This window comes from Hemicordylus capensis, chromosome 13 (genome assembly GCF_027244095.1).
Source record: "Hemicordylus capensis ecotype Gifberg chromosome 13, rHemCap1.1.pri, whole genome shotgun sequence".
Lineage (NCBI taxonomy): Eukaryota > Metazoa > Chordata > Lepidosauria > Squamata > Cordylidae > Hemicordylus > Hemicordylus capensis.
Genome location: NC_069669.1, coordinates 9758695 through 9781181, shown reverse-complemented (window position 1 = coordinate 9781181; position 22487 = coordinate 9758695). Strand labels below are relative to the sequence as shown.

The 22487-nt window shown below is 47.8% G+C and overlaps 1 protein-coding gene across 1 annotated transcript in view; it reads left to right on the top strand.

Moving 5' to 3' along the window:
- The first annotated feature begins 5174 nt into the window (after window positions 1–5174).
- NLRC3 (NLR family CARD domain containing 3) overlaps window positions 5175–22487 on the top strand; it is a 45085-nt gene continuing 27772 nt past the window's right edge. Inside the window, exons 1-5 of the mRNA XM_053276850.1 lie at window positions 5175–5279; window positions 10826–10879; window positions 11053–11329; window positions 17899–18079; window positions 20173–21916. Of these exons, the coding sequence (XP_053132825.1) occupies window positions 18073–18079; window positions 20173–21916 (1751 nt within the window). The 5' untranslated portion in view covers window positions 5175–5279; window positions 10826–10879; window positions 11053–11329; window positions 17899–18072. The remainder of the gene's footprint in view (window positions 5280–10825; window positions 10880–11052; window positions 11330–17898; window positions 18080–20172; window positions 21917–22487) is intronic.

Sequence of the window (22487 nt, the reverse complement as noted above, 5' to 3'; positions counted from 1 at the left end):
GCTTTGGCGTGGAGAGTGCTCTCTTCTTGGTCCTTAAAGTGTGAACCTTCCCCCAACAACAGTGCATTTGGGTAGCCCCCTCATGAACCTCAACCCTTTCTACGACGTTTAGCTGGCCATAGAGCTTGGAGCTAACTGTGCCATCACATTGCTTACAAAAGTTGTGCCCAAGGAACCAGGAATGGCAAAGCCTTGGTGGGGAACACTGCAATAAATACCATATGCGCATAAAAGCAGTGCTTAGCACTTAAATTGTAGTGCTGGAGTTCTCAGGTGCTTTGCCTGCGGTCTGAATAATCGTTCCAGCAGCCCTATAAAGTCAGTCAATATTGTCCCCTACTATACTATGGTATAGTGATTTTTAGTGAGCTCACAGCTAAGGCAGGATTTGAACTTCGGAAGCTTGCCCAATCAGACTCTTGGTCCATCTCGCTCAGTATTGTCTACCCTGACTGGCAGCGGCTTCTTCAGGGTTGTAGGCAGGAGTCTCTCTCAGCCCTATCTTGGAGATGCTGCCGGGGAGGGAACTGGGAACCTTCTGCCTGCAAAGCAGATGCTTTGCCACTGAGCTGTGGTCCCACTTGACTAGTGAGCTTCCTGGCATGCTCCTATAGTGTTGCCCTGTGAACATCTATCCATTTCCAGAGTGACCAGGAAAGGCAATCTCCCATTCAAGACTGAAATATTTCAACGAAATGGTCTGCTTTTTTTAGGCTAATTCTGTTTGGACTGTTACTTCAATACTTTCCCATCTTCTTTGGAAGGCAGAGGAGAGATGCAGAATTGTGATTTTCTGGCTAAAGTGAGGCCTTTTGACCCCACCTGTGTTCCAGTAGCTTTTCCTAATTGTCCAGGAAAGGGCTCATAGCATCCCTGCTGAGAATTCCACCATGTTCATAGCTTCTATCTGGAAGTAACTGTTCTCTACTGATTTATGTCATTGCTTCATTTGTATCCCACACACCTAAATTAAAGGGTGGGAGGGAGGAAATGTTGCCAGCTTCCTTTATTTTGAAGGAACTACTGTGTAATGAACAGATTAAAATATCCTTAAAAAAAAAAAGATGTACAGATATGCAGGTATTACAGAACAGGCAATTGCATTTTGTAAAGATGCATTTCTGCCCAAAGAGGCATCTTCTAAAGTGGAAGTTCTCTTATATTTAGCAAGGGGAGAGCAACAGGCCCTATCCAACCCCAGCACAGCACCCTTCCAGTGGCTGTTGCTCGTGTCTACCTTGTGTTTCTTTTATATTGTGAGCCCTTTGGGGACAGAGGACCATGTTGCTTCTCTTTCTATTTAAACTTTGAGAACTCTTGTTGAAAAGTAGTATATGAGCTCTTTGGGGACAAGGAATCATCGGATTTATTTATTTTTCTTTGTAAACCGCTTTGCAAAGTGTTGTTGAAAAGCGGTATATAAGTAGTATATAAATATTTGTTGCAGTAGTAAAGGTCTAAATTGCCACTGCTCTTCTGGTAGCAAGCTTGTCCTCTTTGCTAAGCAGGGCCCACCCTGGTTTCCATTTGAATGGGAGACTACATGGGTGAGCTCTGTAAGATATTGCCCTTGCTCTGGGAAGAGCACCTGCATGCAGAAGGTTCCAGGTTCCCTCCCTGGCAGCATCTCCAAGATAGGGCTGAGAGAGATTCCTGCCTGCAACCTTTGAAGAAGCTGCTGCCAGTCTGTGTAGACAAATGCTAAGCTAGAAGGACCAATGGTCTGATTCAGTGTACAGCAACTTCCTATGTTCTTAAGATGGCCGTGCTTCAACCATCCAGGTCTTGTGTGAATAGAAAAAGGGCATTTCCACAAGCGAGATGGAGAACGTTTCTTGGGCCTGACTTGAGAATATAGTGAATGCAGGAAACACCCTTTTGAACCCATACTGATGAGCTCTGATAATGGCTCTTTCATCTGATGTGGTAGCAGCATATCTTACGGTTTCTGGCCACATTACAGACCCTGACCAATGGTTGCTGAAGTGGTATGCTTTGGTTCTGCAAGAGCTCCGGCTGTGGCACGGGACGTGGAGTTCAGCTTCCTGAGAATCTCCATTTATTGGATGACTGGCCCTGAGTGCCGTTTAAATGTGTGTGCTCCAAAGAGTAGAATTTGCGTTATCATGGGTGGGGCTTCCTTTCAGCTTCTGCCTACCAGAATCAGTTGTGCAAAAAAACAGCAAACCTGCAGAATTGCAAAATGTGACCCTTCCTTAGAAGCAAAAGAAACCTCTATGGGCTACTTATATGTTGATGCTAATTTTGTAACTTGCATGTCCATGCCTTAAGAAGAAGGGCCTCTTAATACTGGTAAACAGAACGTGCTCTTAGAAAGCACACACTGCAGCCAGCCTTGTTTAGCGGACACACAGCAGAGGGATGGGGCCGAGTGGTCCGATTGACACGCATGCAGTGAGTGCAAATCCCATGATTCAGGTGTGGTCTGCACCCATAAGCCCCTCTCACGGACCCCCAGAGCTGGCCTTTGTGTTTTTGGTGCCCGAGGCCAAGTCTGACTTTGGCACCCTCGACATGGTGAGACTTCACGTGCTGCGTAAAACTCCACTGTTTGTCAACCAGAAAACCCATGGAAGTAGCGCTTTGTCAAGTGTTCAGAGTAGTTGAACTCCCAAGTTGGCTGGAAACATGTCTGTCGTCTTTTGCACCCCTTGCCACATTCAATACAGCAAAAACAAAGCCCTAAACCGCTCTGCACCTTGCTCCCACCACCCACCTTGGTGGAGGCGGAGGTGGAGGAAGAAGAGGTGGCTAGATGGGCTGATCTCACTTGCTACCCACCTATGTCCATTGTGTGGTGTCACACAGTGGCGGTGGCATCTGTGCCCCCTAAAACCTGGTGTTCTCTAGGTGACCACTTAGGTCAGGGCCAAACAGCTTCAGCCCTCTAGCTGCTGTCGGACAACACCTCCCGTCACTCCAGCCACAGTGGCCACTGGTCAGGGATGATGGGAGTTGTAGTCTGGCACGATCTGCAAGAGGGCCACCGTTGTGCAGCCCCTGGCCTAGGTCATCTATATGGATGGGCTGGCCCCAGAGAGCCCTCCGCAGGTGGCTCCCACTGAGGCTGAAAGGCGTCATCTCAGACTGCGTGGGAGGAGGCAATGGTCAACCCCTCCTGTAGTCTACCCAAAGAAAAGCACAGGGCTCTGGGCGCCAGGAGTCGAAATTGCCTTGACAGCAAACTTGACCTCAAGGCGTTAAGCCAGGAATGTCTATAGGGAGCTCATTCCACAGCCCAGGAGCGACTTAGGATTCTTCCCCTGTGTTGTAATCTCCACAGTGAATGCACTTCCCGTTAGTCTTGCCAAGTTGTAATTAGACGGTTATCTAGGTTGTTCCGGGAGGTGGCACCAAAGTACTCATTGGAATTGGATAGAATCCACTGGCGTGTCTATTAAGGACCACTGAGAAACTTCCAAGGCCAAGTTGAAGACAGATCATCCTGGAGCTGATATAATATGGACGCTAAGAGTTGACATCAACTTGACGGCACTTAATCAATTAAGGGGGAAGTGGGGCGTGTTCTGTCCAGCAGCCATTGGCTAGATCTATCTCTTGCTAAGCCTTTACTGTTGTTTTAAACCATCTACCATGCACAGCAGAAGAGGAACACAGGTGAACATATTCCCACAAACCCGTGTACAGACAAGTGTATAGCATAATGTCTGAATGGGCCTGTCATGTTCAGCCTTGTACAACTTGTGTGCAATATGCACAGGTACAGTTATCCACACGTTCTGCTGAACACAAGTACAGCTTCCTGCCTGTATCCTGCATTTCAGGGGGCCTGCCATCAGGTTCTCTTTTAAAATGAACGCTGGTACAAGCGCTCTTCAGATGTTTAAAAAGGGGAGAGGGGAATGCTGTATTCTCACACAGCGCCCAGAGAGTATGCACACACAAGCCCCAGCCGGCCTGGTGCTGATACACTCAAAACAGCTTGGGCCCTGGGTATTAAACAGAACGTCTTCTTCGTTATGAACCCCACCACCCACTGAGACCATCTGGAGAGGTCCGTCTGCAGTTGCCACCGGCTCATCTGGTGGCTACTCGGGGACGGGTCTTCTCCGCTGCTGCCCCGAAGCTTTGGAATGCAGTCCCTAATGAAATAAGAGCCTCCCCATCTCTGACCATTTTTAAAAAATCAAGACGCATCTGTTCACCCAGGCTTTTAATTAAATACTGTTTTAATAGTTTTAACATGCTTTTAGAATATTTAAAGTATTTCAATACTTAAAGTTTTAAATTGTTGTAACGTTTTCGCTTTTTGTTGTCATTTATTTTAACCCATGTTTTAATTTCTCTGTTGTCAGTTATTTGCTTTAATTCATGTTTTAACTTTTCTGTTTTTTGTTGTAAACTGCCCGGGGATGTAAGTTTTGGGCGGTATAAAAATATGTTTTTAAAAATAAAATAAATAATTTAAAAAACGCACCGCCCAGGCTGTCCATGGGCTCTTCCGATCACAGAAACAATCTCCTCCACGCTAATGGCAGTTTTTTTTCTCATCGACAAACACCGTAAGTGTGGGCAGCACAGGCAGTGAGGCTTTTGGGGTGCATCCGCTCCAGGGTTATGCTTACGGGCACATGCTCAGGACAGGAGTACGCCATCCTTCAAAAAATATTTTAAAATCGCCCTCTGAAGAGGCTAAAGTCGTCCACAGAAAAAACACATTGGTGTGTACAGATATCTGCACGCTGGCACCACATAACGTCCGAACAGGCCTCTGTTTCTAAGAACATCCTCATGGGGTCCAGAAAGTAGTGGTATATGTGTGTAGGACATTCCTGCGGTGAGGAGTTAGGAACGTAGGAAGCTGCCATATACTGAGTCAGACCCTTGGTCCATCTAGCTCAGTTTTGTCTTCACAGACTGGCAGTGGCTTCTCCAAGGTTGCAGGCAGGAATCTCTCTCAGCCCGATCTTGGAGATGCCGCCAGGGAGGGAACTTGGAACCTTCTGCTCTTCTCAGAGAGGCTCCATCCCCGAAGGGGAATCTCTTCCAGTGCTCACACTTCTAGTATCCCATTCATATGCAACCAGGGCAGACCCTGCTTAGCTAAGGGGACAAGTCAGGTTTGCTGCCACAAGCCCAGCTCTCCTCTTAAAGAGGAGGTTCCTTTAAAGATTTTCTTCCTGCTGCAGAGTGAACCATTTAGGGAATATAGGCGTCACCTGTGGCAAGCAGCAGTAAAGCTGTAATGAGAGGTTTTCTGGTCTTAGCCTCTTTGATCATGTTTCAAGTCTTATAAGGTAAGCCCTGGGATTATATATATATAAATTCAGCTTTTAAAATGCTCTCACCAGCAAGGGGAGATGGCATGCCCTCTCTCCTGCTGCTGTTGCTCCCCTGCAACTGGGGTTGAGAGGCATCGTGCCTCCTCTGAGGCTGGAGGTGGCCCACACTGGAGCTGGTTGTCTTTGGTAGAATACAGGAGGGGTTGACCATTGCCTCTTCCCGCGCAGTATGAGATGATGCCTTTCTGCATCTTCCTAGATTGCTTCAGCTGCCCGATACAAGTGGGGATTCGAACCGGCAACCTTCTGCTTGTGAGTTCCCCACTGTGCCATTAGGTGGCTTGCCTCTTGCATTAGCAGGTTTCAATTCATGACTCGCCTAGTTTCAATTCATCTTGAAACTGGAAGCTGTCAGGCTCCTTGCTGCTGCTGTCGAAGCATCAATCTGCCTCCATTTGAAAACTTCTGAAGTAGTCCTTGATATCTCCAGACCCACTCTAATTTCTACCTTCATCGTTAAGGCTAAAAAATAATCCTCTGATTATTTTACTTGAGGAAAACACCATTAGAGTTGAGCATAAAGCCTCTTCATGGGGCTCTTGAATGGTGTGTTCATACCGAGGAAATAATGGATTTGTCTTTCCTGCTGCTCTTGTCCTATTGAAGTGCTGTCATAGACTGAAGATTATAGTCTTGAATGGTCATTCTCCATTGACTAGGGGAGCTGGTGTGGCTGGATCTGACCGGATTAAGCTGATTTTCTTCTCTGGGGTAAAATCTGCTTGATTTCAAAGACGTGGCTTAACTGGTTTGTGGATCAAAGTTGACTGACGGCCGCTTTCTCCCCCAAACGGAAAAGACTGTAAAATGCAAGAGGCACAGTCTGTGACTATTCTACATAAAGCTTTAAAGGTATGAGATGAAGGGCTCACAACCGCAGTCGTTGTCGTTTTGCATTTGGATGGGAGACTATATGTGGGTGCTCTCTGCTGTGAGATATTTCCCTTGGGACAGGGACTCCCAGCCTCTGGTACTCCAGATGTTGATGGACTACAATTTCCTTCATCCTCAACCACAATCAATTATAGCTGGGGATGGGAACCCCTGCTTTAGGGGAGGGGGCCATAGCTCAGGGGCAGAGCTCGCATGCAGGAGGTCCTGGGTTCACTCCCTGGTGTTGGCAGGTAGAGCTGGGAAAGACTCCTGCCTGAAACCTCAGAGAGACTCTCTGAGAGAGAGAGAGAGAGAGAGAGAGAGAGAGAGAGAGAGAGAGAGAGAGAGAGAGAGAGAGACTGCCAGCAGTCAGTGTCCAATGGTTCCCAACCTGGGCCCCTCCAGGTCCTGGGGTCCTCCAGATGTTGGTGAACTACAACTCCCAGCACCCCCTGCAATTTATTGTGGCCAGGGATGCTGGGAGTTGTAGTTCATCAACATCTGGAGGAACCCAGGTTGGGAACTAGGGATGTGCAAATGTTCGGTTCGGTAGTCCGATGTTGAACGGAACCAGACCCCACCCCCACCATTGTTTGGGTGGGTTCATGAGCTTTTTCATTAAAAAAAACACTTTTTAATACTTATACTTACCCCCTTTGGAAGGCTTCTCTGAGGCCGTGGGGGGTGTCTCTGGAGGTTCCCCCTCCCCCCATGGGCCTGCATTATGCCTCAAATCGCCCTGTTTTATGCCTCAAATTGCCCTGTTCTGGGCCTTACCCCTGTCACGGGGGCCATTTTGAAGGCTGCTGTGCATGCCCGCTGGGTCTCCACCTTGGAGAAGCCCTCATGAACTCCCCCCACCAACTGAACCAGGGGGCGTTTGAGGGGGTGCCAGGCTGAACTGGCCCGGTTCGGGTCCAGTTCAGACTCGAACCAAACTGGGCCAACCAGTTTTATGCACACCCGTATAGGGAACCACTCTAGACAATATCAAGCTCGATGGACCGATGGACCATTGGACCAATAGTCTGACTTGGCATAAGGCAGCTTCCAAGGTTGACTGACAATGCACTGCAGTGACCCTAACCCTGAATAAATCCATAATAAATGTGTTGGTCTTTAAGATGCCACAAGGCTCTCTAGAACTCCGTTTTGATGCCCAAACACTCAGGAGATGCTGGCAGACGTCAAACACTGAAATCTCCATTGCTGAGGGCGATTCTTCCTTCCAGAGTGTGAAGTTAAGCTTGACATTTTGCACATGATGTTTGCACAGCAACATTTGAACTGCTGCCCAATGTTGGGGTATTTCTGAGCATTCATTTCAGCACTCTCTGCATCAGTGGGATCCTTCTCAGTTCTTGGTTCTCGTTTTCCAGTTTATATTAATTCAGCCTCACCAGAGGAGACGGCCGTCCCAGGTTGTCATGTGAAAAATAGCACTCGGGTATAAGTTGCAATGATGCATTTTCGCCCACCCACTCCTTTTACAGCAAGTCATCTACCAAGAGCATGACCTCCTCACCTCAAACACGTGGTTTCTGGCATCCTGTCTGCAGGTTCATTTTCTGTAAAGTTGTCTCACACCACATTCGGAGCACAGCAACAGTACCTTGGAGAGATGATCCAGAATTCCCTGTACGGAGAAAGTAATGGAGAGGGCCTTGTGTATTCCTTATGATAGTAGCTTGCCATATTCTGGCTTTCCAAATCCTGGTGGCTGATTTGCATATTATGTAAATTTGCTTGAAAATATTTTTCAAGGAGAATTGTGACTGCACATTTTGCTCCATAACTCCACTTCTACAATGGCTAGAATTTAGCTCTTTCTTTCGTTTGTTCTTAAAATGAAAGCTGAAATCCAGGCGAGTTTGGGTGAGATGCTTAGGAACATAGGAAGCTGCCATATACTGAGTCAGACCCTTGGTCCATCTAGCTCAGTATTGTCTTCACAGACTGGCAGCGGCTTCTCCAAGGCTGCAGGCAGGAGTCTCTCTCAGCCCTATCTTGGAGATGCTGCCAGGGAGGGAACTTGGAATCTTCTGCTCTTCTCAGAGCAGCTCCATCCCCTGAGGGGAAGATCTTGCAGTGCTCACACATCAAGTCTCCCATTCATATGCAACCAGGGTAGATCCTGCTTATCTAAGGCGACAAGTCATGCTGGCTACCACAAGACCAGCCCTCCTCTCATTTTAAGACCAGCTTAAAATCTGGGAGAAACCCGAAATTCCGGAGGGCATGGCAACTCTACTTGCAAGTGTAGACTTTGGCATTGCCTGCAGGATTTAGCTTGAGTTGACATGGAAGTTAGATCTGTGTTCAAAGCAGAGTGAATACAGGCTAAAATGGCTAGGGAAATACTTTGGTTTTAACTTGACTGTCTTAAGATTCGCTTTGATAGTGCTGCAATAACTCTGAACCCGGATTCAATGGGATGACATTTGGTACATCATCTCTTCTGGATGCCATTCAATGTCTCCAGTTTGAATCCTAGCTCAGCCCTAATGACTGTGTTCAAGGGATATGTGTTCAAACACACCGTGTAACAGGAGCACTCCTTTCAGCATCGAGAGATCTGAAATTAAGTATTTTAAGTATTAAAGTAGAACACTTTACAATGATTACAGCAGTTCTCCAGAAGTTGAATTTTGCACCCAATACCACCCTCCACACTTTAAAGCCAACATGGGATATGTGTGGTCTCAACAGCTATGATGTTAACACAAATAAATACACTCTTTCCATACAAGCCCACTGAAAGAGACCTGTATTAGTCACTCCATTATAAACAGACATTTCAATCAGTCCATGGTGCACAACCCAACAAGAAATTCTCCTCTCCAACGCCCCCTGAGTAGGAGCTCTTTATGAGCTTTGCACAGTGAATTGTGCTCCCAGTGAATCTGGCTGAGATGGGAGGTCATGATCCAGCTTGGGTGGTTGATACCATCTGGGGAGATGGATACTCATTGTGATTTTTGGCAAGGTCTGCCCTAGAGATGGAAAGGAGGTGATGTCTTTTGTGTCTCATCATGCTGTCCTATCGGGTCTTCAGCAGCCCAATTTGCAGCGGTGCTCTAAAAGTTTTAAGAACACAAACACTGCCTTAAGATTTTATCAGTGTTGTCTGAGGAATGGAAATGAAAATCGGCAGGAATGTCCTCCACAGAGTACTCCATGGAGAGAGTGTAACAATTTGTTCAATGTTACCCTAGCCGTTTTTGTTGGAGATGGAGTTCCAGTACATCGACCTTCTGCACCAACTATCCTAATGACCACTAGGGGCATTGGGAGCAGACGTAGGTAGTGGGGGTCTCCTTACCTGTCCCTACTTTACCTCTACTCTATGACCCCTGCCTTGACCTCTCAGACGTTTCCTGTGGGGAGTCTGTCCACAAGATGTGGTGACAGCCAACAACCTAGATGGCTTTAAGAGGGGCTTGGATAACTTCATGGAGGAGAGGTCTATCAATGGCTACTAGTCGGAGGGCTATAGGCCACCTCCAGCCTCAAAGGCAGGATGCCTCTGAGTACCACTTGCAGAGGAGTATCAGTAGGAGAGAGGGCATGTCCTCAACTCCTGCCTGTGGACTTCTCAGTGGCATCTTGTGGGCCACTGTGTGAAACAGGATGCTGGACTAGATGGGCCTTGGGCCTGATTCAGCAGGGCTGTTCTTATGTTCTTTCCTCTTGGAGAGTAGATGGAGACATATCTCTCTCCCCATCTATCTATTATGTAGCTCTTAGATAGGGCTAGGTCTTTCCTATCCAAAATGTACTTCACCGATAAACCTATATAGTTTAGATTGTACTACAATCTCCATGCGTGTTCTTTAGATGAATGCAGCAGCAAAAACTCTGCACTCTACTCTGTAACTGGAGCGGGTAGCTTCCTTTGTTGGCCCGTTTACAAACTCTAACCGTTTCCTCTGTGCAAAAATGACTGCACTGTTTGTTTATCTATCTATCTATCTATCTATCTGTCTGTCTGTCTATCTATCTATCTATCAAATTTGTACACTGCCCCAAACTTTCATCTCTGGTTGGTTAACAATAGCATAAAACAAGTTTAAAACATATACAAAAACTAAAAACAATTTAACAATTTAAAAATAAACCAGAAATTAAAACCTACAAATTTAGGAAGCTGAGAAAGCTTGGGCGAAAAGATGGGTTTTCAAGTATTTTTTTGAAAATTGCCAGAGATAGGGAGGATCATAGCAGGGAGCGCATTCCACAATCTCGGGGCAGCAACCGAGAAGGCCCAATGTTACCCTAATGGCTTGGGGATAGGGATAAAGAGAGGGTGATAACACAGGAAAAGCTGTATGTGCAGCAATGCTATCCTCTATTTTCCATCTCTAGGGGAATAGATGTTGCCCAAAATCACTATGAGCATTCATCCCCTGATGGTGAAAATGTGCAGGTCTGGCTTATGGATGTGCCATTTGGAGTTTCCCACCTGAGGCACCAGAATGTCCTGCTGAGCGAGCAGCTGGTTTTTCTCAGTGTCTTGTGGCACAACAGAAGACATGCCTAACGTTGCAAGCTCCCAGCAAGTGTGGGCTCAAGGTTTCTTTCTTGTTGCTTTCTCGGTGGTCACCTGGCTGCACTTGGTTGTCTTACAGCGTTTGAAATGAACAGGAAGGAAGATCAAATTAGACCCACAAGCACAGGAAGAGGTGAGTAGCACAACTGAAGAAGAAGAAAAAAGACAGAAAGCAAGTCGGCTGGAACAGCAGCAGCAGCAAAGCTTAGGCGAGGAAATCCGTTGCTGTCTGGCTGGCTTACTCTCTCTCCAGCTCTGCATCCTTTGGACATCCAGAGGAGATTGTAAGCTGTGCTTTCTTCACAGATGCTTTCTGGATCTTCAGAAGGACCCGACTGAGAGAGAAGGGCTTGTTGGAAGCGACGACGTTCTCTTTTTCAAACCAGGGGAGGGCATTCCAGTAACCTAAAGGATACACTCACAAAACCCACAAGTTTCAGTTGGGCTTACGAAACCATGATTCTGGCAAGATGACCGTAGAAGAGACCTTTGCTGGGATTGTGGACACAGCTCCAAAAGCGAGATCCATCTAACGGTCTACCTTGGGGAGGCCACAAGAACTGGAGGCACATTTGTGGAGAAGGTAGGAGGAAAGATAAAAGATGAATTGTCTTGGGGAGAGACTCAACTTTTCAATGGGGGGGAAGCAAACCTGGCCTTTTAGGCTCCTTAGCAAGGCGGGTGGCCAGAGGCAAGGGAGGAGGAAACCTTGCTGGGTGTGGATTGGCGTGCACGGCTGAAAAAGGAGCCCCTAACCACACCACGGAAGCGCTCTTCCTGTGCTTCGGAGTGAAACATCTGCAGGGTGCATTACAGGTTTGTACGCTGACATTTGGGGGCGGTTGGCCTCGGAACAAGGCAGCATCAGTCGAGGCAAAACTGCAAGAAATGCAAATTATTAACTGCGTTTGCTAAAACTGAGTACGCGTCAAGTGTTGGGGGCGACTATCAAACATCCCTGTGGCTTTGTGCGCATTGGCCAGAGTGCTGGATGGCCGGCACGGGTTTCCTGTGCAACTGGGTGATAATGGTGCCTGCATTGTGCATGAGTTTCCTTCTGTTAGCACGAGAGCTAGAGGCTCACACTTAAAAAAAGGAGAGAGGGAGAGGGAGGGAGGGCTGAGAAGAAGGGGCTTAGGATATCCCGGGGTAAATAGGACCCCACAGCACCTTCCCAGACATAGCCATGGCCTTGGGAGTCAGTGCAGTGTGGGATGTTTATTTAATTCTATCATTTAACACATTTCTAAACCTCTCTTAATTTAAAAATCAAGTCTGCAGAAGTATGTAAGGCAGACGGAAATCAAGAGCAACAAAATGAATTGACCCATCGGCCCAAAGGCCTCTTGAAACTGTGGGAAACAGGATGCGGACGAGATGGGCCTGGGGCCTGATCCAGCAGGGCTGTTCTTATGGAAAAGAGAGGTCTTGCTCTGCTTCTGAACCAGGCAGCAAGGAATGGGGGGCATACAAATATCTCAGGGGGAGGGCATTGTAAAGCACTGGGGCTGCATCCAAAGAGGCCCTGCTTCCTGTGAAGGCCAGTCTGGTCTCCGCTTTAGATGGCCTTTGAAGAAGGATCTCGCTTGCAGAGACAGGTTCTTCTAGCAGTTAGTAGTACATGAGCAGTGTGCAGAAGGTTCCAAGTTCCCTCCCGGGCAGCATCTCCAAGATAGGGCTGAAGGACCTGCTCCCGCCTGCAACTTTGGAGACGCCACTGCCAGTCTGTGTAGAAAATACTGAGCTAGGTGGACCAAGGGTCTGACTCAGTATCTGGCAGCTTCCGATGTTCATCTCTGTACTATTTAAGGCTCTGGAGCAGGCCTGCACAACTTCAGCCTTCCTGCAGATGGGTGGCGACTCCAATAATCGCTGGCTGTGGGCCACTGTGGCTGGAATGATGGGAGTTGTAGTCTAGCAACAGCAGGGGGTCGGAGGTTGTGCAGTCCTGCTCTCGAGGGCAAAGCCAGCACTCTGAACTGGGCCTGGAAACAAATTGGCAGCCAGTGCAGCAGATATTTCAAAACAGCCGGTATACGAGTATCCCTACGTGAACTGCGGTCAGCACCATTTTGCACGAGTTGAAGTTCTTAACCCACCTTCAAAGCCATCCTCCTCTAGGGAGCATAATCCAGCCTAGAAGTCACCAGAGTACCAGCAGCGGGCGGATACTGCTACTGGCGGAACTGATATAGATTGTTATGAAAAGACAAGCACAGATATTAGCCCCATAGATCAATGTGTGGGACGGGGCAGGAAAGAAGTGACTGGCCCCATTCGCACGCAACGGGAAATCGGAGGTGGAGAGGCCTGTGGTTGAGTTTTTAGTATGCCGTGCAACCGCAGTTCAGACAGACAAGTGACCTAAGGTTTCCCTCCCAGAACTGAGCTGACTGACCAGGAGAGGGATCTTGCGGTCGTGGTGGACATCTCATTGACAGCGTCCACTCAGTGTGCGGCAGCTGTGGAAAAGGCCCATTCCAAGCTAGGGATCATTAGGAAGGGGACTGGAAATGAGACTGCTGATATTATAATGCCCTTGTACAAAACTACAGCACAGCCACACTTGAAGTACTGCATTCAATTCTGGTCACCACATCTAAAAAAGGACACTGTAGAAGTGGGAAAGGTGCAGAAGAGGGCAACCCAGATGATCAGGGGCCTAGAGCACCTTTCTTATGAGGCAAGGTTACAACTCCTGGGGCTGTTTAGTTTAGAAAAAAGACGACTGTGGGGAGACATCAGCGGGGATCAGCTTTGCATTTGAAGCTCTTTGTGGGAAGCAGCCCCTCACACCGCCCCAGCTCTTTCCAACACCTCAGTGCAGAGTTTAAAAAAAGGAAAAGGAAAATAAAGAGGAAAGCATGGTGGAAATAGGCCAGACTCATGTCCTGTGGTGAGCTCCGGGGCTGCCTACACTTTCTGCGTTTCATGAGGCTGCCCACACGGCTGCTTGTGATTATGAATTGGGTCTTAGATTTGTAAATGTCCGGTAATAATGTCCCTGAATGAGTCATATGTTTCTTTAGATTGTGAGCCCTTTGGGGAGAGCGAGCAATTTAAAACAATTTAAAACAGTTTACAGCAGTTTTAAAACAGTTTACAGCAGTTTTAAAACCCTGGAAGGCCAGGCCAAACAGATAGGTTTTAAGGGCTCTCCTGAAAGACAGTGCTTGCTTGCTTGCTTGCTTGCTTGCTTGATTAGTGCCGTCAAGTCAATGTCAACTCTTAGCAGCCGCATAGATTGATTCTCTCCAGGATGATCTGTCTTCCACTTGGCTTTGAAGGTCTCTCAGTGGAGCATTCATTGCTGTCGTCATCGAATCCATCCACCTTGCTGCTGGTCATCCACTTCTTCTCTTTCCTTCCACTTTCCCCAGCATTATGGGCTTCTCAAGGGAGCTCAGTCTTTGCATAATGTGTCCCAAGTATGGTAGTTTGAGCCTGGTCATTTGTGCCTCGAGTGAAAATTCTGGACTGATTTGCTCTAGGACCCATGGGTTTGTTTTCCTGGCTGTCCATGTTCTCCTCAAAAGTCTTCTCCAGCGCCAAAGTTCAAAAGCGTCAATGCTTTTTCTGTCTTGCTTCTTCAAAGTCCAGCTTTCGCATCCATAGAGTGTCATGGGAAAAACCATGGTCTGAACGATTATAATCTTTGTAGATATAGACACATCACAGCATCTAAATATCCTTTCCAAGGCCTTCATTGCAACCCTACCAAGTAAGACAGCAATGAACTCAAATTACGGATTTCTGCCGGGAGTGCATTCCATAGCTTCATATCATAGCATTCCATATCTCATGCAAACTATGCTAGGTGTTGCTGAGTGGGCTAACCACTCATGCATGCTGTCTTTTCTTACTGATATTACCCTGTGGTCTGTGAATATGTTTGTAAATTTACAGAATATGTTCCTTTTTAATTGCATTTGGAACTCTACTATAGGAACTCGACCCACAACTGTAGCTGTGTCAATTTCATAGTTATGCAAGTCCCTGAACTAGGAACCTAGGAAGCTGCCATATATTGAGTCAGACCATGGGTCCATCTAGCTCAGTATTGTCTACCCAGACTGGCAGCGGCTTCTCCAGGGTTGCAGGCAGGCATCTCTCTCAGCCCTGTCTTGGAGATGCTGCCAGAGAGGGAGCTTGGAACCTTCTGCATGTAAGCACTCTTCCCAGAGTGGCCCTATCTCCTAAGAGGAAGGACTTACAGTGCTCACACATGTTATCTCCCACTCAAATGCAAACCAGGGTGGACCCTGCTTAGCAAAGGGGACAACTCATGCTGGCTATCCCAAGACCAGCTCTCCTCCCTGCGGTCTGCAAACATGTTTGTAAATTTACAGAGTATGCTCCTTTTTAATTGCATTTGGACATTGGCTCTGGGAACTCGACTCACAACTGTAGGTGTGTCAGTTTCACAGTTACGCAAGTCTCTGAACTAGGACAGCTGCTTTCGTTAATATCCAGAAACCGGACCGTATACCTACAGAAGCTGAATTGTAGTACTGCGACCTGCCTCCAACATTTCCACACTCGAGGACTGTTGACTCTCCAGTTAATAATTATGCCTTTTAATTTGGCTCCCTTCATATAACTGTGGGGCATGAAATGAACAATTTATCTCCTTGGATGGAGACGAATGTCATTCGCCTAGGGCCATTAAAGCAGCTCAGATGCAGTCATTTGTCTTGGCAAAAGAATTATACAAGCCGTGATCTGCTTATGGTGGTGGTTGCATCCAGATTGTTTCAGTGAGGTTTGCTCCCCAAACCAACAGCCTCAGAGGCAAAATGCCTCTCAATACCAGTTGCAAGGGAGCAACAGCAGGAGAGAGGGCAGGCCCTCATCTCTTGCCTGTGGGCTTCCTAGAGGCATCCGGTGGGCCATTGTGGGAAACCAGATGCTGGACAAGATAGGCCTTCTAGGGCCTGATGTGTGGGGTGGAGAGAGAGAGAGAAGTGACCCAACTATAAGACAGCTATGAATTTAAGATGAACCCCGGTTTAAAAATCAAGGTTAGATACAAGTTATGCCTATATTTACCCAACAGCGACTCTGAATTTAAGACAGTCCCCCTGATTTCTAACATCAAAGAACTTGGGGAAAGCCTTGTCTTGTGTGCAGGTAAATCCAGTACAAATTCATGAAATTCTGCATTCCCCATGAGGCTACAAATCCTAGGGTTATCTGGGGGAAACTGTCCTCTGCACCGAAAAAACTTCACATGGTTCAGATGTATTGCCCCTTCATCGCCTTGTGGGGAATCGGGATTTCCCGTGGTCATCTTGCTTCAAGTTCTGTGATGAACAGATTGCTTGCGATAGGATCTTCGATTCTGGCTGAAATACTACCTGGAGCGATTAGGTTCTAAAGGGTAGAGCAGAGAGAGGCAGAATCAGGGCACACTAGATGGAAGCGGCCATATACTGAGTCAGACCCTTGGTCCATCTCGCCCAGTATAGTCTTCCCAGAGTGGCAGCGGCTTTGCCAAGGTTGCAGGCAGGAATCTCTCTCAGCCCTATCTTGGGGAGGCTGCCAGGAAGGGAACTTGGAACCTTCTGCTCTTCCCAGAGCGGCTCCATCCCGTAAGGGGGATGTCCATTCAAATGCAAACCAGGGTGGACTCTGCTTAGCAAAGGGGACAATGCATGCTTGCTACCACAAGACCAGCTCTCCTCCATGGGTGATTTGATGGGACCACTGATAACCTGCATTATTCTTCTACAGAGAGAGGCCTTCTTGTAAAGACCTTTTCTTCCCCCTGCCACCCCCCCTCCCCATCTTGGGGTTACAGCTCCCATTTCTTCCTTTCCTTTCCAATCCCTATCAAATTCCACCTTTTCCTCAAGGACTTTGGCTTATCCCTTTAATCTCACCCTCAACGATCACCTAGTTTGAGAATGTGTAACTTTTGAGCGAGCATCCACACGGTGTGGTTGGGCTGCTACTGGCAGAGGTCCAGTGCTCCATCAGCATTCCTCAAGGCTGTTGGGACGTGGGGAGCCTTCAGAGCATGGCCCCCGCCTGGGATAATTTTCACAGATGGGAAAAGGTTGCGTCTGGATGCACCAGCTGTGCAGCTTGTAAATATTCTCCAATTAGACTCTCCCTTCAGAATGGCTGTGGGGCATGAAATGAACAATATATCTCCTTGAGTGGTGAGAAATGCCATTTGCCTAGGGCAGATTAAATGCCATTTGCCATTAAAGCGACTCTGATGCCGTCATCTTTCTTCGCAAATGATGCCAAGCCAATCTGTGCCATGGAGGCTGCATTAATGCAATCAGATTTTTCCACCGACGTGGATAAATTCCTGATTAGAAGTCCCCTGCTAACTGAGGAAGAGGCACCTTTTTAAAAAGTGGTGATTCTCTTTATTGAGCACGGGGAGAGCAACTGGCCCTATCCGTCCCCAGCACAGCATCCCTCCAGTGGCTGTTGCTGGTGTCTGTCTTAGATTTCTTTTTTTAGATTGTGAGTGCTTTGGGGACAGGGAGCTTCTTTCTTTCTTTCTTTCTTTCTTTCTTTCTTTCTTTCTTTCTTTCTTTCTTTCTTTCCCGCTTTGGGAACTTTTGTTGAAAACCAATATATAATATCTGTGTAAGTAGTGAGTGGTTCATTTGCAAATTTAGACGTGCAGGCACCATCCATGACAGCTCCCATAGCCACCCCCACCCTGACAATCATGCTGCATAACCACCCCCACTTAGATAGTTGCAATAATTTGCGGGGTTCTCTTACAAGAAGCCAAGGAAGGTTCCCTAATCCGACAGAGCTTGAAGCTCGTGTAGTTCTTCACCCAGAAAAGCAGTCTGGATTGGCAACAACCACAAAGGGCGAAGGAAACTCCTTGTAACAGAAGACAGGAAGAAGGGTAATAAAATCAAGTGCAGTCCGATATTCAGTTATAGAGCAAACTCTTGGAAGAGCAAGAGTAGCATGTGTATGCTTGCATGCAGAAGATCTCACGTTCAATCCCTGGCAGCATCTCCAGGTAGGGCTGAGAAAAGACTTTTGTAACCTTGGAGGGCTGCTGCCAGTCAGTGTAGACAATACTAAGCTGGATGGACCCAGGGTCTGGCTTGATAGAAAGTGGCTTCCTATGTTAAGATTGTTCAAGTAAATTGCGGCTTTCTCTGCTCCCAGAACTGATGCCGGAACCTCACCGCTGCTCCATCAGGACCATGGACAACGGCTAGTCCAGAAATTAACATGGACGGGAGAGCGTGACCTGAAGGGTGCCCTCAAAGGGAAATCTGCCCTCCATCTGTGGGCTGCAGTCAGGAAGGTGTTTGAGCCGATGGTCTGAGGAAACCTCTGATGGATGGTGAGTGGGCAGCTGGCCCTGCCAGAAAAGACCCCCTGGATAGGTTCCCCGAGCTTGTGGGTTGTCGGATGTTCCTATTATCGTCTCTGACTAATGCTGAGAATTTGTGGGAGCTTAATTTTGAACATGAGCCACCTTAAGTGGCGCAGCGGGGACATGCTTGACTAACAAGCAGAAAGTTGCCGGTTCGAATCCCCACTCGTATCGGACGGCTGCAGTGATATAGGAAGATGCTGAAAGGCATCATCTCATAATTCATGGGAGGAGGCAATGGGAAACCCCTCCTGTATTCTACCAAAGACAACCACAGGGCTCTATGGGTGCCAGGAGTCAGCATCGACTCAACGGCACACTTGACCTTTAATTTTGAATGTAGATCCTCTTCTCTAAAGCGATTGCACTTGATCCTGGTTTTGTCTCGTCTGCAGACTTTCTGGTCTTTCCCTGCTCCACCCCACGTCTTTGGGAAAGTGGGCCATTTCCAAAGACACTTCAAACACCTTGGCATTCTGTACCTGTGAAAATAATAACATTGATCATGGCCAGCACCCCCCTGGTATATATATTCTCTATATTTATATTGATGCAATGGGTTCCAGCAATGGGTTGCCCCTCTCCTGCTCCCTCCTATTGCTGGAACCTCTCGGAACTTAAAAGGCACTTTTTATGTATCGGGGGCGGTAGGGAGCATTAATATAAATATAGAGAATATCTCCCCATGAGTTCATTTCCATAGATGCTAGTATAGGGACATTAATGTAAAATGCATCTTTATATTTCTTTCAGAAATCTTAACATGTGGGGCTATATTTGTCTTCCCAAAGTACACTTTGCCATGTCTCTACTCTGCCCACCCCGGCCATATTTTATTTATTATTTTTATGTTTTGTTTTATTTATCTGATTTATACACTGCCCCAAACTTTCATCTCTGGGCGGTTAACAACAACATAAAACAAGTTAAAACATACACAAAAGTCTTAAAACAAATAAGGCCATCTAAAAATTAAAAACCGGTTAAAACTTAAAAGTTTAAAAAGCTGAAAAAGCGTGGCTGAAGAGGCGGGTTTTCAAATGCTTTTTTAAAATTGCCAGAAATGGGGAGGATCATATTTCAGTAGGGAGCGCATTCCACAATCTCGGGGCAGCAACCGAGAAGGCCTGTCCCCCTGTGGCCACCCTCTGAGGGGGCGGCAACTGGAGATGGACCTCTCCTGATGACCTCAATGGGCAATGGGGCTCATAATGGAGAAGACATTCTCTTCTGAATCTGCCACTGTTACTGATTCAGGCAAGTTCTTTTAAACCAGGCCTGCTCAACCTAGCCCCCACCCACCAGCTGTTTTCAGACTACAACTCCCATAATCCCCAGTCATAGTGGTCAAGAGCCAGGGATTGCGGGAGTTGTAGGCTAACATCTGCAGGGCGTAGAGCAGCCCTGTTTTAAACACATGGGAGTCTTGCTTGATTATGTACTCAAGCATAAAACAAACTTGCATTTAGGAACATAGGAAGCTGCCATGTACTGAGTCAGACCATTGGTCTATCTAGCTCAGTATTGTTTTCACAGACTGGCAGTGGCTTCTCCGAGGTTGCAGGCAGGAATCTCCCTCAGTCCTATCTTGGAGATGCTGCCAGGGAGGGAACTTGGAACCTTCTGCTCTTCCCAGAGCGGCTCCTTCCCCTGGCGGAAATATCTTCCAGTGCTCAAACCTCTGGTCTCCCATTCATGTGCAACCAGGGCAAAGCCTGCTTAGCTAAGGGAACAAGTCATGCTTGCTACCACAAGACCATTTCCTGCCAAGATCAGCACTGACCTCACAGAATGGTTCTCTCCAGGAATTTTGATGAACCTCTTCTGTTCATCATAAATGAGGGAAGAAAATACCAGGATGTAATTGATATCTCCATATAAGGCAAGGGTTCCAAGGCGTGGGTCCCAGATGTTGCTGGACTATCACTCCCATCACCCAAAGGCCATTTTTGCTGGGGATGATGGGAGTTGTAGTCCAACAACCTCTGGGATCCACGTTTGAGAACCCCCTGGTGTAAGCTGCTTGTCCACTCAATTCCCTTGAACTTCTCTCTACACAGAGCCGATGGTTCAAAAGCACATGGAGACTCTTCAGACCTGGTGTGGCAGTGCTAGTACAGACCTTGGGCCCTTGGACAGACTGACTGACCTTTTGCTGGTGGAAGGGCTGACCGATCTCCAGCAGAAACAACACGATTTTGTCCAGACCGAAACCACCAAGGGCTTGAGGAATGTCTGCAAGAAGATCCCCTTGGAGAAGCTCTTCTTGCCTCTCTCCAAAGTCAGCATTCCTCCAAGGGTCTCGGTAACCATGGGAGTCGCTGGCATGGGCAAAAGCACTTTGGTAAAGCTATTTGTCCATTCTTGGGCCAAGGGAGAAATCGGGAAGGATTTTATCTTTGTGTTGCCTCTCACCTTCCGGGAATTAAACACGTACGACAAACTCTCTGCCGAGAGGCTGATCCGGTTGGCATCTCCCCATTTGACTGAGCTGGACTTCCTCTCCATGGGCACTGCCAGGACCCTCCTTATTCTGGATGGCCTGGATGAATTTAAGACCCCATTGGATTTCTCCGAGACGGTCACTTGCACAGACCCCCGCAAGGAGATCCAAGTAGACAGCTTGATCACCAACATTATCCGAGGCAACTTGCTCCAAGACATTTCCATCTGGATCACGTCTCGACCTATAGTGACCAGCCAGATCCCGGGCGGTCTAGTCGATCGGTTGACCGAGATCCAGGGATTCGGAGACGCGGAGATCAAAAGCCTTTTAGAGCACATGTTTGTCGAGAGCCCAGATCTATCCACTTGTGTGCTGGGTCATCTCAAGACCAACAGATCTTTGTACATTCTGTGCACGGTGCCCGCATTTTGCTGGGTCTGCGGCTCCGCCATGGCCTACTTCCTGAAGAGCGCTGATCAGTCCCCAGAGACACCAACGGTTCCCAAGACTCTGTCGGAAATTTATTCCTATTTCTTTAAAATGGCCTTGTGTAGTGACTGGCAGGGGAAGCAGAAGGAGACGCCCCGCATTGAGCAGGTGGTCAACAACAGCAAGAAAGTCCTCACTTGTTTAGGTCGGCTGGCATTTTACAGTCTGATCAAGAGGAAATACGTCTTTCACGAACAAGACATGAAAGCGTACGCCGTTGACCTCTCTTCACTCCACACCAGCTTGTGCAATAGGCTTTTGCTGAAGGAAGAGACCCAGTTTTCCTCCATCTTCTATTTCCCGCACTTAACGTTCCAGGAATTTTTGGCGGCCACGTACTATTATACTTCAGCGAAACGGGCCCTTTTTGACCTCTTTGTGGAGAGTGGCATGTCTTGGCCCAAACTGGGCTTCCTCAACCACTTTAGAAATGCCATCCAGAGGTCGCTGCAGTCTGAGGATGGACACCTGGACCTCTTTGTGCGTTTCTTGGCTGGCCTCCTCTCCTCGCAGGTCAACAGAGTCCTGTCCGATTGGTTCCTAGTAAGAGATGAACATCACGGCTACCGGAGCCATGCGATCAGCCTCCTCCAGAGCCTTCTGGGCAACGAGCAGGCCATCTCCTGCCGGACCGTGAACCTCATGCAGTGTCTACATGAAATCCAGCACACGGAGATTGCCACCGGCGTAGAGGAAGCGATGAGAAACGAGAACCTGGCCGGGATGTTGACTCCAGTTAATTGCTCGGCCTTGGCTTATCTCCTGCAGACGTCGGAGGTGTGTGTGGAAGAAGCCAATCTCTCCAACTGCCTCACCTTTCGCGCCTTCCAAAGCCTCCTCTCTCAGCTCCTCTACTGCAATAATCTCAGGTAGGCGACTTGATCTGGGGGTCAGCAGAGCATACTCGTCCGGGAGGTTTTCAGTATCAGGACTGTGGGCTTGTGAAGCACTGACAGAGTGACTTAAAGCATGGGCCAAGCGCCTTTCCCCTCACCTTTGGATGACCCCAATTAGCCCATGCTTTTGGGGTTAGGCCAAGGGTTCCCAAACTTTTAAAAACAAGCATACCCCTTCTGTTGAACATCTTTAGCTCATGTACCCCAGGCTGCTTATGAATAACGCAATGTGGATGTAAGCCAGTGACTGGTGTATGAGAGGAGAGCTGATCTTGGGGTAGCCAGCATGAATTGTCCCCCTTTGCTCAGCAGGGTCTGCCCTGGTTTGCATTTGGATGGGAGAGTACATGTGTGAGCACTGGAAGATCTTCCCCTTAGGGGATGGGGGTGCTCTGGAAAGAGCACTTGCCTGCTTGCATACAGAAGATTCCAAGTTCCCTCTTTGGAAGCATCTCCAGATAGGGCTGAGAGAGACTCCTGCCTGCAACCTTGGAGAAGACGCTGCCAGTCTGGGTAGACAGTACTGAGCTAGATGGACTAATGG